The 22,885-nt window shown below is 39.2% G+C and overlaps 1 protein-coding gene across 1 annotated transcript in view; it reads right to left on the bottom strand.

The window, feature by feature from the left end:
- The window catches only part of RhoGEF2 (Rho guanine nucleotide exchange factor 2), a 244,303-nt gene that overhangs the window by 170,079 nt on the left and 51,339 nt on the right, over positions 1-22,885 (bottom strand). Inside the window, exons 5-21 of the mRNA XM_073077703.1 lie at positions 21,331-21,410; positions 19,286-19,376; positions 18,544-18,650; positions 15,901-16,470; positions 14,250-14,341; positions 13,104-13,185; positions 12,545-12,604; positions 11,946-12,046; positions 10,734-10,857; positions 9,875-9,938; positions 9,045-9,217; positions 8,205-8,353; positions 5,009-5,117; positions 4,385-4,496; positions 1,783-1,908; positions 891-950; positions 69-140 (exon numbers count right to left, since the gene is read on the bottom strand). Of these exons, the coding sequence (XP_072933804.1) occupies positions 69-140; positions 891-950; positions 1,783-1,908; positions 4,385-4,496; positions 5,009-5,117; positions 8,205-8,353; positions 9,045-9,217; positions 9,875-9,938; positions 10,734-10,857; positions 11,946-12,046; positions 12,545-12,604; positions 13,104-13,185; positions 14,250-14,341; positions 15,901-16,470; positions 18,544-18,650; positions 19,286-19,376; positions 21,331-21,410 (2,172 nt within the window). The remainder of the gene's footprint in view (positions 1-68; positions 141-890; positions 951-1,782; positions 1,909-4,384; positions 4,497-5,008; positions 5,118-8,204; positions 8,354-9,044; positions 9,218-9,874; positions 9,939-10,733; positions 10,858-11,945; positions 12,047-12,544; positions 12,605-13,103; positions 13,186-14,249; positions 14,342-15,900; positions 16,471-18,543; positions 18,651-19,285; positions 19,377-21,330; positions 21,411-22,885) is intronic.

Raw genomic sequence — 22,885 nt, 5'->3', positions numbered from 1 at the left:
AATATAAAATTCACCATAAAAAATAGTAAAAGCCGTATGTTGAAATATATACTATTGTCTACACTTACCTAGTGCAGAGGCCGGCGTGAGGGTCTGGTCCCAGGGTTGCTCGTCTTCCATTTTACGGGAACTCCTCTCCACTGCGACAAAAGTACTTCAATTATCCCACTGCTGGGCTCAGTTACTTTAAATTAGGAACATTGAAATAATAGTACAACACACTGGATAATGACTATTATAATCGTCTCAATTTAATAGTCCCATTTTATTTTTGACACATGCCAATGCTAGGCACTAAGCATGTGATATACAAATCGATAACCAAACAAACCGATTTTTACGACAAATCGATTAAAACCCCACATCGTATTATATAATATTTTGTTAACAGAATATTTATTTAATATTTTTCTAAATCACCTAAAGATTAAAAAGGACAACAGAATTAAATTGTGACGAATATTAATTAGTATTATTACCATACTCTACAAACAAAAAAACATTATTAAGTACACTGCTGTTGTAGGGTACAAATTACTACTGCGGTCATAGATTAGTAAAGATTACTCACTCCTAACAATAAAGTGTACCCAGTTGTGAGAATTAAAATAGTTGCGTAAAAAAGTTTTGCCACATCTCCGTGCTAAAATGTCCCTAAAATATTTGAAATAATTATTTATTTACTATGTAAATTACGCAGTAATAGTTATTTATTCGTAAATGTTCTCTAAAAATGTTTTTATTTGTCAAGAATTAAAAAAAGAACTTACTAATAAGCCGTTTCTGGCTTCATTCAATTTCAAGGCGGCGAAGTATCTTTACTAATCTATGGTTGCGGTGATAAAAGTTAGCGAGTTTTTGTTATATAAGTAGTTAAAATGTTAACTTACTATTTAGAAAGTGCGCGTTGCCCGATGACTTCCTAGACTTCTTGTCACTTGAATCTAGACCTATTTAAACAAAGAGCGTACATTAATTTCACCTATTTTCAAGGGCTTCTAAATATATATAACTCAAAGGTGACTGACTGACATAGTGATCTATCAACGCAAAGCCCGAACCACTGGACGGATCGGGCTGAAATTTGGCATGCAGGTAGATGTTATGACGTAGGCATCCGCTAAGAAAGGATTTTGATCAATTCTACCCCCAAGGGGAAAAATAGGGGATGAAAATATTACTTCGTAACGCGAGCAAAGTCGCGGGCAAAAGCTCGTATCTTACAAAAAATGTTATTTATATTAGCATAGTGGTTAATTATTTATTAATGATCATAATTCATCGCATTTACATTCATAAAAATAAAAAGGTCACTACAACTTCTCCGATTCCCGGCTAGGGAATACATATTTTTGAAATCTTATGATACAAGTTTTAGTTTTTATCGGAATCGGCCTCGTAACTCCTTTCAGCATTATTACCTAATTATTATTGTTTCGGATTTCGCCACCACGATTTAAGTTAATTAAAATTTTCGTATTATGGGTCTGCTCGCCTTTCAGGTCTGGTCTCCTGTATACTGTACATCGGGGGCTCAGGATTAGACCTATTCCTACCTGAGGTCGGCCACAGATGCGCCGCTATCCCTGAGGACTACGCTGGAACGCCTCGGAAAAGTCTGTCTGTCTTACCACACCCTTCAAACCGGAACACAGCAGCGCCTAACACTGCTGTTATTAGGCAGAAATAGGTGTGGCGGTGGTGCCGCCGGAGTCGAACCACAAAGGGTTCCACCACCTTAAGCGGTGTGTGTCTCCTGTACACTGTACACCGGGGTCTCACCGGTCTGCTGGTGGTGTATGCGCTCCATGAACCGCGAGATGCGGTTGTTGTGCGTCTGCTCGCCGTCCAGGCAGCAGCTCTCCTCAACAGCCCGGGCACACGCACGATGCACTCGCAACTTGCAATCTGTGTATGTACAAATAGTTATTTAACCATACTCGTACAAATAGATCAGTGATAGCCTAGTGGTTAAGAAACTCGGCCTCGCGATCGAGGGGACCGAGGTTCAAGTCCCAGGCACGCACCTCTGATTTCTCAAAGTTATGTGCGTATTAGAAATTAATTATCACTCGCTAAACGGTGAAGGAAAACATCGTGAGGAAACCTGCGTACCTGAGTGATTAATATTAAAAAAAAAAGGTATGTGAAGTCTACCAATACGCACTTGGCCAGCGCGGTGGACTATGGCCTGATCCTTCTCATTCTGAGAGGAGACCTGTGCCCAGCAGTGGGACAGTAATGGGTGGTTGATGTGATATGATGTGTACAAATAGATGAAACTAAACTCATACGCTAACCTCACTTGGTGAGGTAGTGGTGTGATGGTGTTGTGGTGGCGTAATAAATGTAGTGACAATGTAATGATGGTCAGTTTAAGGATGATGTAATGACAGTGGTGATGGTGGTGATAATGATGGTCACAGTGGTGTATTGGTGGTGGTGATGGGCACAGTGGTATAGGGGTGGTCATGGTGGCAGTGGTGGTGGTGTGAGGGTGGTGTGGTGATGTGGTGGCGGGGTTACCGTTGCAGACGTATGCCTGAGGCGCGAGGCCAGCGATGACGAGGTCGCAGTGGTGGCAGTGGTGGTGGTGTGAGGGTGGTGTGAGGGTGGTGTGAGGGTGGTGTGGTGGTGTGGTGGTGTGGTGGCGGGGTTACCGGTGCAGACGTATGCCTGCGGCGCGAGGCCGGCGATGACGAGGTCGCAGTGGTGGCAGTGGTGGTGGTGTGAGGGTGGTGTGGTGGTGTGGTGGCGGGGTTACCGGTGCAGACGTATGCCTGCGGCGCGAGGCCGGCGATGACGAGGTCGCAGTGGTGGCAGTGGTGGTGGTGTGAGGGTGGTGTGAGGGTGGTGTGAGGGTGGTGTGAGGGTGGTGTGGTGGTGTGGTGGCGTGGTGGCGGGGTTACCGGTGCAGACGTATGCCTGCGGCGCGAGGCCGGCGATGACGAGGTCGCAGTGGTGGCAGTGGTGGTGGTGTGAGGGTGGTGTGAGGGTGGTGTGAGGGTGGTGTGAGGGTGGTGTGGTGGTGTGGTGGTGTGGTGGCGGGGTTACCGGTGCAGACGTATGCCTGCGGCGCGAGGCCGGCGATGACGAGGTCGCAGTGGTGGCAGTGGTGGTGGTGTGAGGGTGGTGTGGTGGTGTGGTGGCGGGGTTACCGGTGCAGACGTATGCCTGCGGCGCGAGGCCGGCGATGACGAGGTCGCAGTGGTGGCAGTGGTGGTGGTGTGAGGGTGGTGTGAGGGTGGTGTGAGGGTGGTGTGGTGGTGTGGTGGTGTGGTGGCGGGGTTACCGGTGCAGACGTATGCCTGCGGCGCGAGGCCGGCGATGACGAGGTCGCAGTGGTGGCAGTGGTGGTGGTGTGAGGGTGGTGTGAGGGTGGTGTGAGGGTGGTGTGAGGGTGGTGTGAGGGTGGTGTGAGGGTGGTGTCAGGGTGGTGTGGTGGTGTGGTGGCGGGGTTACCGGTGCAGACGTATGCCTGCGGCGCGAGGCCGGCGATGACGAGGTCGCAGTGGTGGCAGTGGTGGTGGTGTGAGGGTGGTGTGAGGGTGGTGTGAGGGTGGCGTGAGGGTGGTGTGAGGGTGGTGTGGTGGTGTGGTGGCGGGGTTACCGGTGCAGACGTATGCCTGCGGCGCGAGGCCGGCGATGACGAGGTCGCAGTGGTGGCAGTGGTGGTGGTGTGAGGGTGGTGTGGTGGTGTGGTGGCGGGGTTACCGGTGCAGACGTATGCCTGCGGCGCGAGGCCGGCGATGACGAGGTCGCAGTGGTGGCAGTGGTGGTGGTGTGAGGGTGGTGTGAGGGTGGTGTGGTGGTGTGGTGGCGGGGTTACCGGTGCAGACGTATGCCTGCGGCGCGAGGCCGGCGATGACGAGGTCGCAGTGGTGGCAGTGGTGGTGGTGTGAGGGTGGTGTGAGGGTGGTGTGGTGGTGTGGTGGCGGGGTTACCGGTGCAGACGTATGCTTGCGGCGCGAGGCCGGCGATGACGAGGTCGCAGTGGTGGTGGTGTGAGGGTGGTGTGGTGGTGTGGTGGCGGGGTTACCGGTGCAGACGTATGCCTGCGGCGCGAGGCCGGCGATGACGAGGTCGCAGTGGTGGCAGTGGTGGTGGTGTGAGGGTGGTGTGAGGGTGGTGTGGTGGTGTGGTGGCGGGGTTACCGGTGCAGACGTATGCCTGCGGCGCGAGGCCGGCGATGACGAGGTCGCAGTGGTGGCAGTGGTGGTGGTGTGAGGGTGGTGTGAGGGTGGTGTGGTGGTGTGGTGGCGGGGTTACCGGTGCAGACGTATGCCTGCGGCGCGAGGCCGGCGATGACGAGGTCGCAGTGGTGGCAGTGGTGGTGGTGTGAGGGTGGTGTGAGGGTGGTGTGGTGGTGTGGTGGCGGGGTTACCGGTGCAGACGTATGCTTGCGGCGCGAGGCCGGCGATGACGAGGTCGCAGTGGTGGCAGTGCGCCACCGCCGTCAGCGCCTGGAGCTGCAAGTGGTGACCGCGAACCACGAACTGAACAACACACAATAACACACGATGTTATTACTTTTATATGAGCTATCGAAACATACCCGTATATAATTATATAGTCGGACGCGTTCCAGGTCCCTAGAACGCGCGGTCCCAGATCATAGGAGTCATGACCCTACACCCTACCCCCCCAAAACCGTCGAGCATAACTCACACTTGGGCTGTTTTTGTTTCATAGTTTCCCCACAAAAAACCGACCAAATGCGAGATACTGCTGCATGGATTCTTCTCTGCCGCGGGGACAGCACAGAGGATACACCGGACTTTACAATACATACTTAAATATACATTTAAAATGCTTTAGAAGAATATGGTCTAATTTAACTAAATTTCCCTTTCAAAACCCCCACCCATTTTATACTGCGATTTCGCATGTCGGCTTTCGCCCGATAATAATAATCTCGGACCGGGGCCCCGTCAGGCCGGGGGCCCGTGGGGTTTTGTCAGTCCTAACAACCTATAGTTTACGACATGACAGTATGTTAGAAACATACCGGCTGTGGATGTTGTTTGGTGATCTGCTTCACTCGCTGCTTATATAACTTATCACGTTGCAAAAACGATGCTCTAGAGCCGCCCACCGCCGCCGCTACCGACGCCGGCCTGAAACAAACATTACATTACGAAAACCGACAACGAAACAAAAGTTTGTGTGCTGGCAAATAGTTATTTATTGAAGAAATCTTAAATACTAATCGACAAAACAATGTTGGTAAAAAAGTTTTAGATTATATATAGAGCACACGGAGGGTTCCGTACCAGCAAAATTTTTATATATATTTTTTTATTTTTAGTATTTTTTCTTACAGCAGCTATTGAAGAAAATACATTTTGAAAATTTGAACTGTCTACCTATTACGATTAAATACATAAAGCGAAAAACGTCGTAAAATAATGTTTATTGTATGGCGATATTTTCATTTTTAGTATTTGTTGTTATAGCGGCCACCCTCTGTAAAAAAATCAAGTGTCTATCTATTACGGTTCAAAAAATAGAGCCCCGTGACAGACGGACAGACAGACAGACGGACAGACAACGGAGTCTTAATAATAGGGTTCCGTTTTTAACCTTTATATACGAAACCCTAAAAATGAACGCCATCTATCAAGCTCACGAAGCACATCGGTGAAGCTAAAACTCTTCGCTCCATACAATATTAGAATCTTGTCTATGACAGCGCGACAGTTATTACAACTATATAAATTACTACAACTATTTGATAAAGTAGATCACTTTTGCTTAGTAGTTTTGGTTTGACATAATTTCATACACACGGAAAAAACACACAACATTTCACATTATTATCACTCTATCAATGACACTCATATCGTCACAGTTCGATTGTATAATAAAACAATACGATAATATAATATAACACACGAAACGATAATATAACACACAAAAAGCTCACACACTTATTGTTTGCATTTACATATTGTTGCATTTGTTAGAGCTATGAGAAACCTTGCAAATCGTCTGTTACGATATATTTTCCTACTCTACCACCGGTTATTATTACCACGCTTTTATTAGCTTTACATCTATGTATGTATGTATGTTACGGAATCTTTGAACTCGATTTTAACCCACTTTGAATGGTCCGATTAATTTAAAATTTTGAACAATTATAAAGAGATGACAATACAATAATTATTAAAATCGTTTAATAATTTTATCCTATTTTCCTCATCAGGATTAACGATTTTCCTTGTGCGATTTTAGCATGGTTTTTAGTTTTTAAACTATCATTACTTATTCATAATCCGCCCGACGTCATCTCAACATTGGTTTTAACCAATTTCCCACAACCGCTCTTACTTGCTCTGTTTAATCTTCTTCTTTTTCTTCGGCGACTGCCACCATCTTCTCCTAACCTCCCTCGCATCAGCCTCACTTATCTCCGTCAAATTCACCATCACACAAATATTAAACTAACCATCAAGTACACACTCCGAAAATAACAATATGGTGACATACAGGAAAATGTGTTACGGTAATATATTAATATTATAATTAATTTATCCTCGTGATGTGTTCATACGTAATTGTTTCAGGGGGATTTAGTAATAGTGCAATTAATATATAGATTTCAGTGCATTGTTTATGTATAATAATATAGCTGGTCTAATGTGATAATTCCGTATATGTAACATCATTATTGCACGACTCATGATGCGAAGCATCAGAGAGTGCTTTACGATCGAAAAAAATTTTTCGCTTCATTTTGGCGGCTATTTTTATTATTATAGCCTTGATAGTTCACGGAATCAAGATATTTTGCATACTATTGTCGAGATAATTTAATGGAGATTAATTCCATACTTTTTAAAAATTGATTTACTGCAATAGAATTGGAAAAAACACCAAAATAGGTCAAAAAATTTTCCTGTCCGTCATGTGTGAAACCTGAAAACACTGTAACTTGTGAAAAAATCCATCATTTGAGTTAATTTTTTTTTTAAAAATTCTAATCGACGATTGTAGGTCACTGAATGTGAATGATTAATTAGTTCAGTGTCGTTTAATTGCAATTAATAAAAAACGAAAACTACAAGACTGTATATCTATAGATATTATGTACATTTATTCCACCAGGGGCGCTTGTGCAGTACCTTCTTCCTACTACAGCTGTTTTTTCGGCAATTAATTTTGAACGACTTAAGTTTTTTTTTTTTTTATATTTCATAATTAAATGAGCATTATGAGTCGTGCACTTTTGGTTTTTCCAAACTTTATTTTTTAAACATTTAAAGAAAAACATTATATAATTTTCCTTTTTTCAGAATTTAAAATAATATATTACCTGGCATTAGTTTGTTTTCTAAAGTTTTAGTAGAAGTAGACATGCGAAAGTGAATTTGTTCGTTTGCTATGCTTTCACGGCTGAACATGTCACGATTGACATTCAATTTTGTACTCACGTTGTCAAGGGTCAATAAAGAACATAGGGTATTTTTTAACCTGTAATAAGTTCTGTTCCCGACAGATAGACGGCTACAACTATTGTAATCGACATCTTAAGGCGAGCCGCGGGTAAAAGTTAGATGTTTTATAAATCATTGCAAGTCGAAAAAACATCAAAATCGCTCTACCGACTTATGTTTTTTATCATTTTTACCCGACTGTAGAGGGTAATGTTTTCGAACATATTTATGTGTCTCACTCTACGGCAAGAATGCAACCAAACTACTTGACAGATTTCGATAACGTGTCGTTGCATTAGTCTAATTTAGAGAGGGAATAACCCTATAGGCTATATGAAATGAAATGAAATATATTTATTTTTGTATAGGCAGTTGTATTGTTGCCTCCGTAGACTTACAAATAATCAGTTACAATTACGATTATAAAAGTAAGAAGTCGGATTTTTTACTTTTCTAATACTTGTCTAGTTACAAAAAATATCATTTCTCTAAATGAAATCTCATAAATAATAATAAACAATAACAATAAACGCTTTCTACACTCACAGCCCCACACTAGGATTCCCTGTGTCGTGGGTGCCATGGACACACACATAGACAAATACACAAACACCCAGACCCAGAAACAGAAATCTAAATTCATCATTTAGACATCTGTCTGGCCGGGGATCGAACCCGGGACCCTTTGCGCGTCAGACCGGTATGGTGACCGCTCCGCCACGCGGGTCGTCAAAGATGACGATGATAGAAGTATGTGTAACATACCGACAGTGCAAACACAGTGCGGCAGCGACCAGTGCCGCTAGGAGAGAGGAGTGGGCTTCAGCTGAAGGTACTCCTCCACAGCCACCGACACCCGAGCTGGCCACGGCGGTCAGCTGCTGGCACATGAGACGTTCCACTACCACTTGCTCCTGAAATAAAGAAACACGTGATGATTTCTTTCTCAAGATTATCCGAATCTGAATATTCGTTAATAGGAGGATGAAAGAGGGATGATTTGGTATAAATGTGATGATGTTGTCAGTACACGGTACACAGTACAGACAGTACAGTATATATCCATTGCAAGTGTGTAAATGTACTCCTGAGTACGGATATATCGAGGTATTTAGCGCAAATGCAAATGTAGTAGTGTTCATTGTTAGCGTAACTGGTGTATTCGTGTATTGGTGCACTTGAAAACTGACGTTCTCATGACCTGGACTACACGTATACTGGTACTCGCATACCAGTGTACTCATGTACTAAGGTACTCAGATAGTACTCATGTACTAAGGTACTCAGATACTGCTATTTACTGAGGTACTCCTGGGGGTGTTCGTGTATTAGTATATATTAAGATACTGGTGTACCCTGGCGTGTTCGTGTATTAGTATATTAAGTTACTGGTGTAACCTGGCGTGTTCGTGTATTAGTATATTAAGATACTCGTGTACTGGTTTACTAAGGTACATAGTGTATGTGTGCAGTGCGGTGTGCAGTGCGGTGTACAGTGCGGTGTACAGTGCGGTGTACAGTGCGGTGTACAGTGCGGTGTACAGTGTTTATTTGTCCTCGTGCACATGTGTACTATGGTACCCAGTGCATGTGTACTGTACCCACCTGAGCCCGATCCACATCACACCGCTCCAGCACAGCGTCATCAGGCCCGTACAAGGAACCCAGGCCCACTTGTCTCTTCACTTGGAACTCGCTGAGCTGCCGCGCGAGCTCCTCCTTCGCCTGAAGCCGCGCCTTGCGGAACACGTTGCGGAGGAGCTCCTCCTTCTCGTACTCTGTACAACGGACATATGAACGAGTATATTACACTAAAATATCAGATCATTTCATAAATCTTCCAAAATAAAAATAGTTGCTTTAAGTTACAAAAAAAATATTTGCTTTATGACTCATGAAAACTTCTAAAGATCCACAAAAATGCTTTAATTTAATTAATAAGTCGTTATAAATACGTTTCTTCCTTACTTTCTACATATAAATAAACAGACAAAAGTCTTATGTATTTCTTATATTTCTTACTAATATTATAGACGCAATAGTTTGTGAAGGCGTAAAGGTAAATGAATGATGAAGTAGTTCCAGCTCCACATGTACTCGTACCATTAGGTTAAGTTTAACATTGTAAAAAACATTTTTTTAAAAGATGTGTGTTATGGAGTTTCTTTCGCTGCTTCTTCTCCATAACGAAACACCTTGTGAAGTGGTGGTAGTTTTACTGACATTCAAAAAGTGCTGTGTAAAGAACCTTTTTGAATTTAAAAAAATGATTTGATGAATGTTTGTTACTCTTTCACACAAAAACAACTAAAATAATTTGGAAAAAATGGCGCATTTATGACCTAGGTTAACATATAGGATATTTTATAGTGTTAAATTAGGCGCGCGTGGTCGGAGCAAAATAATGATTTATTAATATATTAGATAATACATACCATTTACTAACACATGTTCAATTTCGTTGGCCATGTTTTCATCAACACCATTCAGTTGTAATACCTGCAATATTATAATATACATTAAGTACGAGTAATTATTTTTATTAATATATAATATAGGAGTAGCAGTTGAGCATGCAGTCCACCGGATGGTAAGTGGCTACTGCCGCCCATGGACATCTGTAATCAACCCTAGATAAGATTAGATATTTCTACATGAGGTCGGCCACAGATGTACCGCTAGCCCTGAGGACTAAGCTGGAACACCTCGGAAAAGTATGTCTCCCTTACCACACCAAACTAGAACACAGCAGCGCTTAACACTGTTGTTATGAGTGAGAAATAAGTGTGACGGTGATTCCGCCGGAGTCGAACCACAATGGATTCTACCCCTCTTCTCCTACCCGTTTCTTTTCTCAATCTTCTATTCTCTCACTTTCACATATTTTTCTCTCACAACATTGAAATAGAACTAGAGACATACTTTTCCGAGGTGTTCCAGCTTAGTCCTCAGGGGTAGCGGCGCATCTGTGAGCGACCTCAGGTACGAATATCTAATTCTATCTGGAGTTCATTACAGATGTCCATGGGCGGCAGTAGCCACTTACGATCATGTGGACTGCATGCTAGTCTGCTACTCCTATATTATAAAAAACGGGGGGTGAGAGGTAACATGATGCTAGAAATAAGGTGATGGAAATGGGCGATCAGAGAGAGAGAGAAAGAGAGAGTCAGAAGGGTAGGGACTGATTCGGTATGAGATATATAAGAGGGGCGTGAGGGAATGGAAATGAGCGATAAGAGAGCAAGAGAGAGCGAGAGAGAGACAGACGCGTGCGTCGCAGAGAGCACTGACCGCGTTGGGCATGAGGAAGGTGGACTGTATCTCGTAGGCCCAGCGGCGCAGCGTGGCGGCGGGCGCGCCGGCCGCCGCGCGGTACGCGTCCGTCAGCACCAGCAGCAGGCTCGCGCACGCGCACCTGCACATGCGAACATACACGAATATAGACAAACACGAACACGAATATCTAACCACACATAGGGAAACACATATACAAATATTCACACACAAGAAAAAAAGTTCGCAAATCTAGCCGTTACGCTCTTTGTCCACCAACCACCGATACCGAGCCGATACCGATAATTAATGACGGCGCCGAAGTAGCCTACATACATTTACCCTAGCAGCTTGTCCACCGAACATCCGTCACCCGAGCACCGTCATCCCGGCCGCCGATATTCCGAGTAGATCGGCATGACCGCTAGATCGGCACCGAATTTTTGATGGGCCGATGTGCCGGTAATGTAAGACACATTGGAACTTGTCCATACACAGCCGTCACACGAGTGACAACTGGAACAAAATAAACCGCCGATATCGGTCGCAGTAGACAAACTATCGCCGTCACGACATAATTGAAATCGGCCCGAAATAATCTCGTTCTCGGTATCGGCTCGGTGCAGTGGATAAACAGCCTTAGAGCAAATCTAGCCGTTAGAGGCGTTACTTTACGCAACAATAAAATATAATATAGCTAGCAAAATGTTTAGGCACTTCGCCGATAGAGGCGCCACTGTACATGGCTGTCATTATAAAATACATATATTAGAATAAACAAAAAGTTGCCATTTTTCACTAATACAGGTGTTGCTTTAGACACCTAATAAAATTAGTCAAAGCCAGAAAAGAACCAAATTTCGTGCCAAAAGTCTTCATATAATGCAGCCTTTTATTTTCCACCATTTCTTTTTTTATGTCATTAAAATCATGAAATCCGTAAAATATTTTCATTTATTTTTTTAAGTAGGTACCGCTTAAATGGATAATTCAATACTCGAAACATATTTTACATCGATATGATCGCCAAACGCACATAATTACAACGACCCCCTTACGGAGGCCTTGTGATCTCTCAGGGGATCAATAGATATAATATTATAGTAGGTAATCATATTTCATCCATATCCGTTATCATTGAAGCTATGAAGCACCTCACTACGTCATTAACATAATATAATTTACACAGCTATCTTCATAATAATAATACTAATAAAATTCCACACTCACCTTCTTTCACCAAGTAACCAGTTGAGCAAAACGGCTGTTCTCGCTTTAGACTCTCGCACTGATCGGAGATTTGAGAACAGGCCGGAATAGGTAGAGTTGTCCTATTGACAAAAAAACAAATAAATTAAAAAAAAATCATGAATGACCAAGAGATTAATGTTGGTTTCTCCAGGATAATATATTTTACTAGGCACTCATGTAACAACTCATGTAACAACATAAAACTTTCATAATCATAACCTCTTAAAACACCTAAATTGATTGGTAAAATTTTTGGATGTAAGCTTACTTGTAACTCACCCATATGGTTACGACAAAAGTAAAAAAATATGAGTAATCTTTTGCATAAATTGGTGTTTTTTTTTTATAACATACGAGTAGCAGACGAGCATGCAGTCCACCTGATGGTAAGTGGCTACTGCCGCCTATGGACATCTGTAATCAACCCCAGATAGAATAATATATTCCTACCTGAGGTTGGCCACAGATGCGCCGCTACCCTTGAGGACTAAGCTGGAACGCCTCGGAAAAGTCTGAAAGTAAAATATTAGTGGCCCTTCGTATGAATGGAAAATGCATATTATACTGATTTCACTTACGGATGCAGGTGAATCGTCCTCCTCCATAGATATTATTGCTCGCTGAGGATCGGCACAGGGCTGGAATGAATTAACATATTGTTTATTTAATAAATATATAATTTACAATACACAATTCACTAATCATGCAGATCACTTAATGTTAATTGGCTACCGCCGCCATGAATATCTGTAATTGACCCCAGATAAGATTACATATTTCTACCTGAGGTCGGACACAGATGTGTCGCTACCCCTGAGAACCAAGCTAGAACGCCTTAGAAAAGTATGTCTCATTTGCCACACCCTTCAAACCAGAAAACAGCATCGCTTCAAACTTTGTTATAAAGTAGAAATAAGTGTGGCGGTGTTGCCGCCGGAATTGAACCACAAAAAATATTATTGTCGTTGTGTGGATGAGATAAATAATACAATATAGTTTTCGGCAGCCAATTGGTCGCACGACATGCCGCCGAGGTTCTTCTACGGTTAAGAAGACCTATTCTGAAGTGCGTTACAGCGTAAATTATAAAAAAAATCGAATATATCAGTACGTCTCCCAATTCCGTGCGTGTGTTACCTGCGTGTTGTGCGCGTAGGGCGGCGGCGGCGTGCCCGGCGGCGGCGTGCCGCGCTCCCACGCGCCGCCCGCGCCCGCGCCGCTCACACCGCCCACACCTGCAATACATAATACGTCTTGAGAAATATTATACAATTTTTGAAGACACTTCTTTTAAACAATAACCTATTCAATGTATAACTTTTTTAGGGTGTCGATCGATCCGCCAGTTTTACTGCTCTTTGTTGATCTTCATGACTATCACTAAATAAATGTATTTAAAAATTCGAAAATCAAATAAATTCGAGTAGATACACCATTTCTTTTTCAACCAGGATGAGAAAAAAATGTTCTTATCAAACACAAAAAGATTCCGTATTCAACTTCTAGCTTAGACAGCTATCACAAAATAACGAAATAAAATGAAATGAACTATATATTTATTTTGTATAGACCAACGACGACACTTACAAATTGTCAGGTACAATATTTTTCTTAAACTACTACCGGATCGGAACGCGACCTCTACTGAGAAAATCCGGTAAGAAACTCAGTGGGTTAGTCTTTTTTTTTTTTAATAATAATTATTCTCTTTTTTTAATGCCATAATTTTAATAGGCGATACACACGTAAATAATTGCACTTTAGGAATATGGATGATTGGGATATGGCTATAATAGGAGTACATAATTTTGTCGTTTCAACGTAATTATTTTAAAACAAATATTTTAGGTATCTTCAAATAATACTGAATAAATAAATAAACATTTTTTTTTTTGCTTGCTTAGATTAGTATTTCTAGTATAATTTGAAACACATGTGATAGATGTACCAATCTGACATTGACGATTCCGGGTTCGATTTCAAGCATAGCAAACATATGGTCTAATTTAGATTTCTGTACTCAAACTAAAAAACTGGAGGTTTTTGTTCTTTCATAATATCCACAATACAAAAAATCTTAACATAAGCCCCAACCTAACCATTACCGTAGCAAACAATAAGTCATACTTAAATAGTTTCACTATATATATCTCTCTAATCAAACCTAACCCACACACCGTCAAATAAACGTATTTAATTTATAACTTAACCCGCATAAAAAACCAAAAATATAGTAATTACAATTCAAATGATCTCGATTTTATTTTACTAATAAAAATAAACATGGACTCACCGCGCGGCAACTCATGGTCGAGGTGTTCAGGCGAGGACTGACTCCTCACGTGCAGAATCGGCACGCCAGTTCGGTTGTCAGTCTGCGACACCAAACATACGTACATACATACATTTCACTTACTATAGATGGGTAAATGTCATAGTTACATGATATAACAAATTTCATACGATATATAAAAAGACAATATAAAAATTTCGACGAAATGTGTAAAACTATGTTTTATATCAAAAATAAAAAAATCAAATATTTTTACATACATACATACTTACTTATTTAACATAATTATCATAATACATACATTACCCATTTTCTACGATTATTTTAATAAAAAATGACAATGAATACAATAATATATTTAGATACTATGTAAAACAATCATTCTATTGTTCTATATATAATATATAAATAGATTTCTATAAATATATGTTACATCATAAAACTATGACACTTTATCATTATATATATACTTATTTATAAGCACACAAAATTAGTCACTATTGGAGGTTAGCTAGGGTAAAGTTATTCAAAGGCAATATATAGAAATATATGGGACAATCACATCATATACATATAGTATACATGTAGACATAACCCAATTGTATACTTAAATATTATAACTATGTAAAAGTAGTAGAAAAATTGGAATAAAACAGCTTAATGTGAACCTAAATGGTTACTAGGTGGATGTTGACAATTTTGTTGTAATATTCTAGCGAATATATGAGACAATTTAAAAATATATTTCTTGTATTATATATCTTTCCTAAATTATAACTATGTATATAAAATCCTCCCTTTCTTTATATCAATGTTTTATAACGTTTAGTAGTTGTAGATATGATAAAATATATTTACAATCATTATTGATTTTCAAAATCATGTAAAAATTCTATTTAATATGTGTTTATTCGCGCGAATATTACAACTATAGTAATCAAATAAATTAAAAATAAATAACAAGCATCTGCAATCAAAAGTAATTTTCAAAATAACCAATGCGTAAATTAAATTCAGCTTCAAACACCAATTGAATTGATTTTGAAATTTCCTGAAATATTCTGTTAAGAATATTTCAGAAAACCTTCACCAAAATTTTAGCGAAAACGATTTGCCAATTGAGTTGGATCAAAATTTTAGCTTCTTTTTTGGTTGGTATCGAATCATTGAAAGCATTTTAAAGCTCGCTCGCTTTACTAATAAGGTTCTACTACTAGAAGTATTATAAGGATTTATAAAGTGCTGTAACTTTTGACATATTAACCTTTTCTTTGTATATAATACACGATTTTCAACCTAGTTTTGGGGTCGTTGTCATACAGACGTCCAACCAACACTGAACAGTATATGTATTAATATTATTCGTGACAATAAATTGCTTCAGATAAATCAACCCAGATAGATGAATTAAATTGTAAGGATCTAGTTAAGTTCCTTAGACACAAACTAGAACACAGCAGTGCCACAGCGAGTAGAAATATATTTCTATCTTAACTACTCTTTTAGCTGTCTTTAAAAAAAGAAGAAGATTCCCAATTCGACTGTATTTTTTCTATTTTTAAATAATCATAACTTATTTATAATCGAGTCACTGATACTATATCTACAATGTATACCCCTCAATCAGCAAATCGTATTTACCTGCAGCGGGGGTGGTGGCACGTTGACAAGGGGGTAGCTCATCTGCAAAGCGATCGAGTTCGGTTGCGGACCATCCAGCTCCCCATCCAGCGAATGCGAGGAGCGGCGGAGCTTCGGATCTTCTCTGTAGTTGGGCATCGACTGGTGCATGGGGTACGGCTTCCCCTTGTAGTACTTGTGGAGGGGGGACACCGAGCTCGAGGGTTTTGGTTTAGCGAGGGGGTTAACCGGACTTATTGTTGGGCTTAGTGGGTTCCGTTTCGGTCGTTCGGTTGATCTTGGTGGTAGCGGAGGCGGCGTGTTGTCCAGACATGTCGTTGGTACGATTGGGACAGTGTTGTTGTGGACGTGTCGTCGCTTGTTCGTCTCGTCTGAGTTCTGCCTGACGAGTGGGGGTTGGTTCTGCGTGTCAGCCTTGGCTTGTCGTGCCTGGCGAAGGTTCCGCAGGCTCTGTCCGGTGAGGTTGCTGAGCGAGCGCGGCAAGCCGCTGAGGAAGCCGTGGGGCGGGGCGAGCTTGTCCGGGTTCGATTTCCGCGACGACAGCCGCGGAGTGCCCGGCGGTTCAGCGGGCTACAGCCGGGAAGGTTAATGTGTATAATCTGCGCCAAGCTAGTCCGCTCTGATGTTGTTGCGAGCAGGTGTAGTCATACAATTTTCTATGGCGACGCGACTCTATATTCTATATTCAGAGCGGACTAGCAGTTTGGCGCGAACTATACGTGATAAACCTTGCACTGTTCGCGCAATGCTGCCGCGTGCGAGAGTGCTCGAATCGAGTTGTATAGAGATTTGATTATCCGGCTCGAAGGATCTTTTTTTTAAATGAATTAGTCAATGCTATAGTAAGTAACTTGGATAATAACGTTTATTTTTGATAGATAAAAGATATTGGATTTTTTTATCATTTAAAATTACAAATTCAATTCATTAAAATCAAAAATACTATACCAATATTCATTTTGTTACACATTATTTTATTGATGTTTATTACTCAATTTTATAATTTTACAAACCGAAATATTATTAACAAATCTCCACACAACATAAAAAATAAGAAAATTGTGAAAAAAGATGAAAATAGCGCAGAGTTTACTACAACGGAACCGCTCCGGTTAAGAATGCGAGGCGAAAATTAATTTCCCAAAATCAATGATCGTCCATCCACCAGATTCTATGCATCCTTGCTTTATCTATTGTGTCAATATCATTATTCTAATGAACTCGCGATTATTTATTTAAATATGTTTATTTATTTAACAATCCAAGAAAAATATGTTACAATAATATATTAAAATAATTTAAAAAAAATAATTTATATCAGTAAATTAAATTACATTTTCTACATTATTTAAATCAAAATCATAAATATCAAAACTACACATAATAAATTCGAACATAAAATACACATAACATTCTAAAATTGAATGTATTAAAAAAATCTTAAACAAATAATTAATTTAAAATTTAAAATAGAAAAAAACGATACCCCAACATAAAAACACATGTTTTTTAATCAACATGACGGCACATGTACAAATAAAACAAGCATGCATAGAAGCGGACATGACATGACATGAACATGTATGTTATACACCCGACACGTCCCGACATTAGACATGTTAGTTATTAATTCAATTAAACGGTTAACACATGTTTTGTTTGTTTGTTTGTTTGTTTCTTTCTTTTTTTCTTTTGTTTCGTTTTGTGATAATTCACTTTCGCCTCTAAAACAGCTGTGGCTCAAAAAAGGTTGAGTTATTGAATGTAATTAAGTAGAGTTTATATTAAACATTATCATTATAAATAAAACTCATGGTGTTCTGTTATTTAGTTTTTTAGAACTTAGCTGACAAAACAATTGACGATTAATTGTAATCAAGAAAAAAATTAAGAAATATCATTGTGACAAAATATAATATGTTTTAAGGCGAAAATAATATAGCTATTTTCCAAACTGTTTTGTTGGTTTTAAATTTTAATAGATACCTTTGTAGTTTGTTACATTTGTAATATTTTCATCAAATAACTGTTTAAACTTTTTTGAACCACAACTGCATTAAAAAAATGCACGTAAATAACAATAAAAATATGCATCTTAAAATTATAATAAATAAATAAATAATAAATAAAATCGCAGGCAATCTAAAATTGCCGCAACATTTACACGAAAATTGCACATATGCACACAAAACTGTGATATTGGTCTAACATTGACTTCTATCTACTGAATTTATGAAAATCAAATCTAGCCAATCGATGGGTGCTAAGTAGCAAAGATTGTAAAATTTAATAAATTGTATGAAGCTTTTTTTGTGTGTGTATAAGATACAAAATTTAATAAATTGTATGCATAGATTAGTAAAGATTACTCACACCTAACAAGAAAATGTAAACAGTTTTGACAATTCAAATTGTCACTGTCAGCCATTTTCGTGTTTGAAAAATATTTAAAAAATGTAGTTTTTAGATCATTTACGAATGAAACGATATTTCTCTGCACTTTTTCTTTGATTTCGTGTTTTTGCACCACTTAAGTGCACATGTCCTTCCTTCCTTCAATTACAAGGCGGTGAGATATCTATACTTATCTATGGTATAAGATTGCAAAATTTAAATATATTATGAAGCTTTGTGTGTGTATACCTGTCCGGCCATGATAGTGTCTATCTCGTGCTGCAAGGTGGCGCAGCGTTGCTCCGAGGAATCCAGCAGCGCTTGCTTCCTCTTATCTGGAACTTTCAACAGTTCATCTGGAAATATAATTACATGTCATTTAGTTTTTACAAATATTTTAAAATTTTGAGACGATAAAGAAATTATAAGGTACTTCAAAAAACGAATGAAAATTTATTTTTTAGTCCTTTGAGCCGGATTAAAAAAATGCATTTGTATGGTGCAAAGGATTGCACCCTGATTAAGTGATTACTTTGTCTACAAAAGTTCGACGCTTGACAATTTGTACCTGCCACACAACGAAATTAAGTGTACCTATTAGGCAAAAATCTTGTAGATTGATTATTAAACGAGCTTTTGCCCACGACTTCGCTCGCGTTACGAAGTAATATTTTCATCCCCTATTTTATCCCCTTGGGGGTAGAATTGATCAAAATCCTTCTTCTTAGCGGATGCCTACGTCATAACATCTACCTGCATGCCAAATTTCAGCCCGATCCGTCCAGTGGTTTGGGCTGTGCGTTGATAGATCACTATGTCAGTCAGTCACCTTTGAGTTATATATATTTAGATAAGTCAAGCACACTACACAGTAATATATAGGCGTAATACCAAAATGTATATAAATCAAATTAGGAGTCTATTAGATTACTTTATTTTTATGATATATTAAAGTTTACACATTATTTATTAAAGGATCGTCGATACTCACTGCGCAGATCTCTGATGTACTTTTGCTCCTTTTCCAACATCAGCCGGACCGTGTGAACTTTCGAAGCTTCGAGCTGGCGCTGCTTTTCAGACTGGAATTGTATCATAAATTCCAAAATTAATACAAACAAATTGATAATGATCAACTAAACTAACACAAAACCTTAACAAAACCTCAACTAACTCCCAAAAAAAAAAGTGGAGTGATTTTCACTAAGATTACATTAAAATAAAGTTAAATATCATTTACACAAATTATGGAATCAACTAGTACTTCGCTATTTCTTTTTCATTTAAATTTTTATAACAATATTAATCTGGCTGACACATTGTATGAAACTGTATTTTAACTGGAATTAAAAATAATTTAATCAATTTCCTATACATGTTTACAAGTAGTATTCACTTATTTCTTAAAAAATCTCTAACTTACTTTACCTTAAGTTTATCAGATTTTTTCCACATTTTATTTGTAACACAATAAGTTCTCAATATTTCTAGTACTTATCACAGTTTGAATCATTTTACTAGAAACTACTGTTATTCAGTTAAAACACCAACTGCTACTAAACAACTAAAACTTAACTATAATTTAGTACAGTATTGTGTATAAAGGTCGGTTGTACTCAATTTCCCTTGTACCATGGACAAAATTAACTAATTGTAAAAACAGTTTCGTGTCATATCATTGTAGAAAGGTCAAATCTATATAATTCATGGCGACTATGCCTTGTAGTAAGTCATTTTATACAAGCATCATTATTCGGGGCAAGTCTAGGTGTATGACCTAGACTGCACCAGTTTTGTCTACAAATTAAAACTATTAAAAACAAAAAACTACTATATATTATGACGAATAAAACTAAGTAAAAATGTTTATAAATTTTTATAATGCTTTTTAAACTAAAATATTTTAGAAGAGATCTCTTCATGTCCATTGACGCTTATTGACGAATCTCTATAAAATACTAGGTTATCTATCCCTCGAAAACAGCACTTTTTGTCGGGATAAAAGGTAAGTTTGTCTAAACCCCTGACAACGTATATACAAAATTTCACGATAATCGGTTACATAGTTAAGGCTTGCAAGTTTAGCAAACGTACTAACAAACTCACATGCGTATTTATAATATTAGTTGTCAACGTGACATATTAATCAATACTTTAGAAAACTACATATGAAAACCACATGCTTTAAAACCGTAAACCCTTGAAAACGGAACACTACTGTTATAAGACAGAAATATTTATCAAAATGAAGAATATACCCAGCAGTGAAACAATAATATATTGAAGAAGACAGCATAAGATGCCCACGGCCAACAGTGGGCAACCAATTTAACGATAACGGAAACAGTTCTATTCAATATAATTCCAAAGAGCTATGAATACTAGAACAAACAAGACAAAAGACCTTACTAACAGTATTTGCACAGATGTTTGTGAAAACTCTCAAGGCTCCCACAACACCATGTTTGCATAAATCGTTAAAATGCATGCTTGAAATTCAGTGGACAATATCAATGTTAATTCTCATATATTTTTGCGGTTTAGAAGGTACAGAGTAAGGTATTATATGGGGCTTTTTTATTATTATTACTTGTGACTTGAAAAACGCACTACAATGTCTACGGGTCTTCAATACTTCGAGCTTCCTATTGTGATATCAGACATAAGGTTGGTTCAACGTAATATTGCTTTTAGTTAATACAATTTTATTTAACGTATAAAATAGAAACTATAACCTATATTAGCTGGTGGTAGAATCAGTAAAGCTAGAAAAAGGGGGTGCCAGAGGCGACGCACAATTCTTCCAGCTTCCACCCCAATGAATGTAGATGCCGCTTATATTACATATAAGGCGACCATCGTCAACTAGGAGACCATAACACTCAGGAGATGCATCTGTTATCGGCTTCAGGTGGCACCACTATTGACCACCATACTATGAAGATATAGTTACAGATGTCCATGAGTGTCAGTAACAACTTACCATCATTGGACTGCAAGCCGTTTGGTACTTCACTCTTATAAATGCTTACTCACATTGACAGGTACAGGTGCGGTGATCGGAGTTTTGTGCCTCGAGCTGTTCTGCTGTACCGTCAGCACTGTGGTGGGATTAGCTGGAACACAAAACACATATTATTTAACATCATTTTTTGTTCAGGATTTTATTCAGAGCAAAATCTAGCTTAAGGAAAGTGATATATCCAGTAACCTTCCCGTTTAGATTGGCTCAGTCGACATCAATATTTATAGACTCAATACTCAGTGAACTCAAAGTACTCTGCGGCCTGTTTCTGATGGAACTACTGTTCTTTTTTTCATAATATTTAAGTAGCAAGCAACTTTCAGTCCACCTAAGTGGCTACTGTTGCCCAAGGATATCTGTAACTAATAAACCTATACAAGAATAAGTTTTCTCACAGAGTTTGGCAACAGATGCATTGCGAGTCCCGAGGACTAAGTTGGAACGCCTCGGATAACCATAATCACAAACCAGAACACAGCGACGCTTAATACTACTGTTGTTAGACATAAATAAGTGTAATTAATCGAATGACGTGGGGCTCTTCAAAAAAGGTGCAAAAAGAGTTCTCCTTCAAAACTGGCGGGCGATCCATTGACGTCTCCTCTGGTGTTGCAAATGTCCATAGGCGTCGGTAACTGCTTTCCATCAGATAGCAAGCAGGTCTGCTTAATCGTTAGGTTAAACAATAGAAAAAATCACAGGCGGCTACGACCTTAAAAGATAGATTAGACAGTTTTTTCACAAAGTTGTTTCTCTAGTGTTGCAAATGTCCATAGGCGACACTAACCACTTTCCATCAAACAAACTAGATACTTTGGCACAGGGAGATCTCCCGCCGGGCTAGGTGATCATGCCCGGGGAGCGGCCGCGCTCCGACAGTCTCAGTTCGGAACTTGTATATATACCAGATGAAAACTTCGATAGCGTGATTCAGAATACTCGTGGCGCCATCTCTTGACGAGTAGCGGGAGGTCGCCACAATACTTTTTCACATTAATAGAAAAACATATACCTAGATAAGATATACCTCTTATATCATAGAACATGCATACATAGATAAATCCCATTAGTGTTACATCCATTACCGGCATTGGTTACCCGTTATCATAATATGGCCACCGTTCAACACTATCATCAATCATTTCTTCCATATTCCCTTACTGTAAAGGTTTAATAGTTTTAAAGGGCCTGTTTCACCACGAGGATAAATGAGGTAGCTAATAAACAATATTCATCTACATATTATACATCATTTATCTATCTACGTAACTATTTTTTATCTAGATTGAAAAAATAGAGGTAAGTAGGTCATATGCGGTTCAAAGGACCATGTAAAAGTTGAATGAATAATTATGCTAGGTAATTATTTCATATGATAATTAATTATATCACATGAGATTACATCATGTAATTTCAATAAATATTGCAAGCTCGATATCGTATAAGTTTAAGTTGCTAAGTTTAAAGTGTGTCTATAATATACTCAAGAAGTAGTACTTCTTTGGTATATTTTAAAAGAAAAAATGAAGAGTAGGTACGTGTGTCAGTGTGTATGTAAGTAGGTGT

Source organism: Epargyreus clarus, unplaced genomic scaffold, assembly GCF_041222505.1.
Source record: "Epargyreus clarus isolate Ecla_fem2 unplaced genomic scaffold, WU_Ecla_fem_2.2 ptg000011l, whole genome shotgun sequence".
Classification (NCBI taxonomy): domain Eukaryota; kingdom Metazoa; phylum Arthropoda; class Insecta; order Lepidoptera; family Hesperiidae; genus Epargyreus; species Epargyreus clarus.
This window is presented reverse-complemented; position numbering and strand designations above follow the sequence as displayed.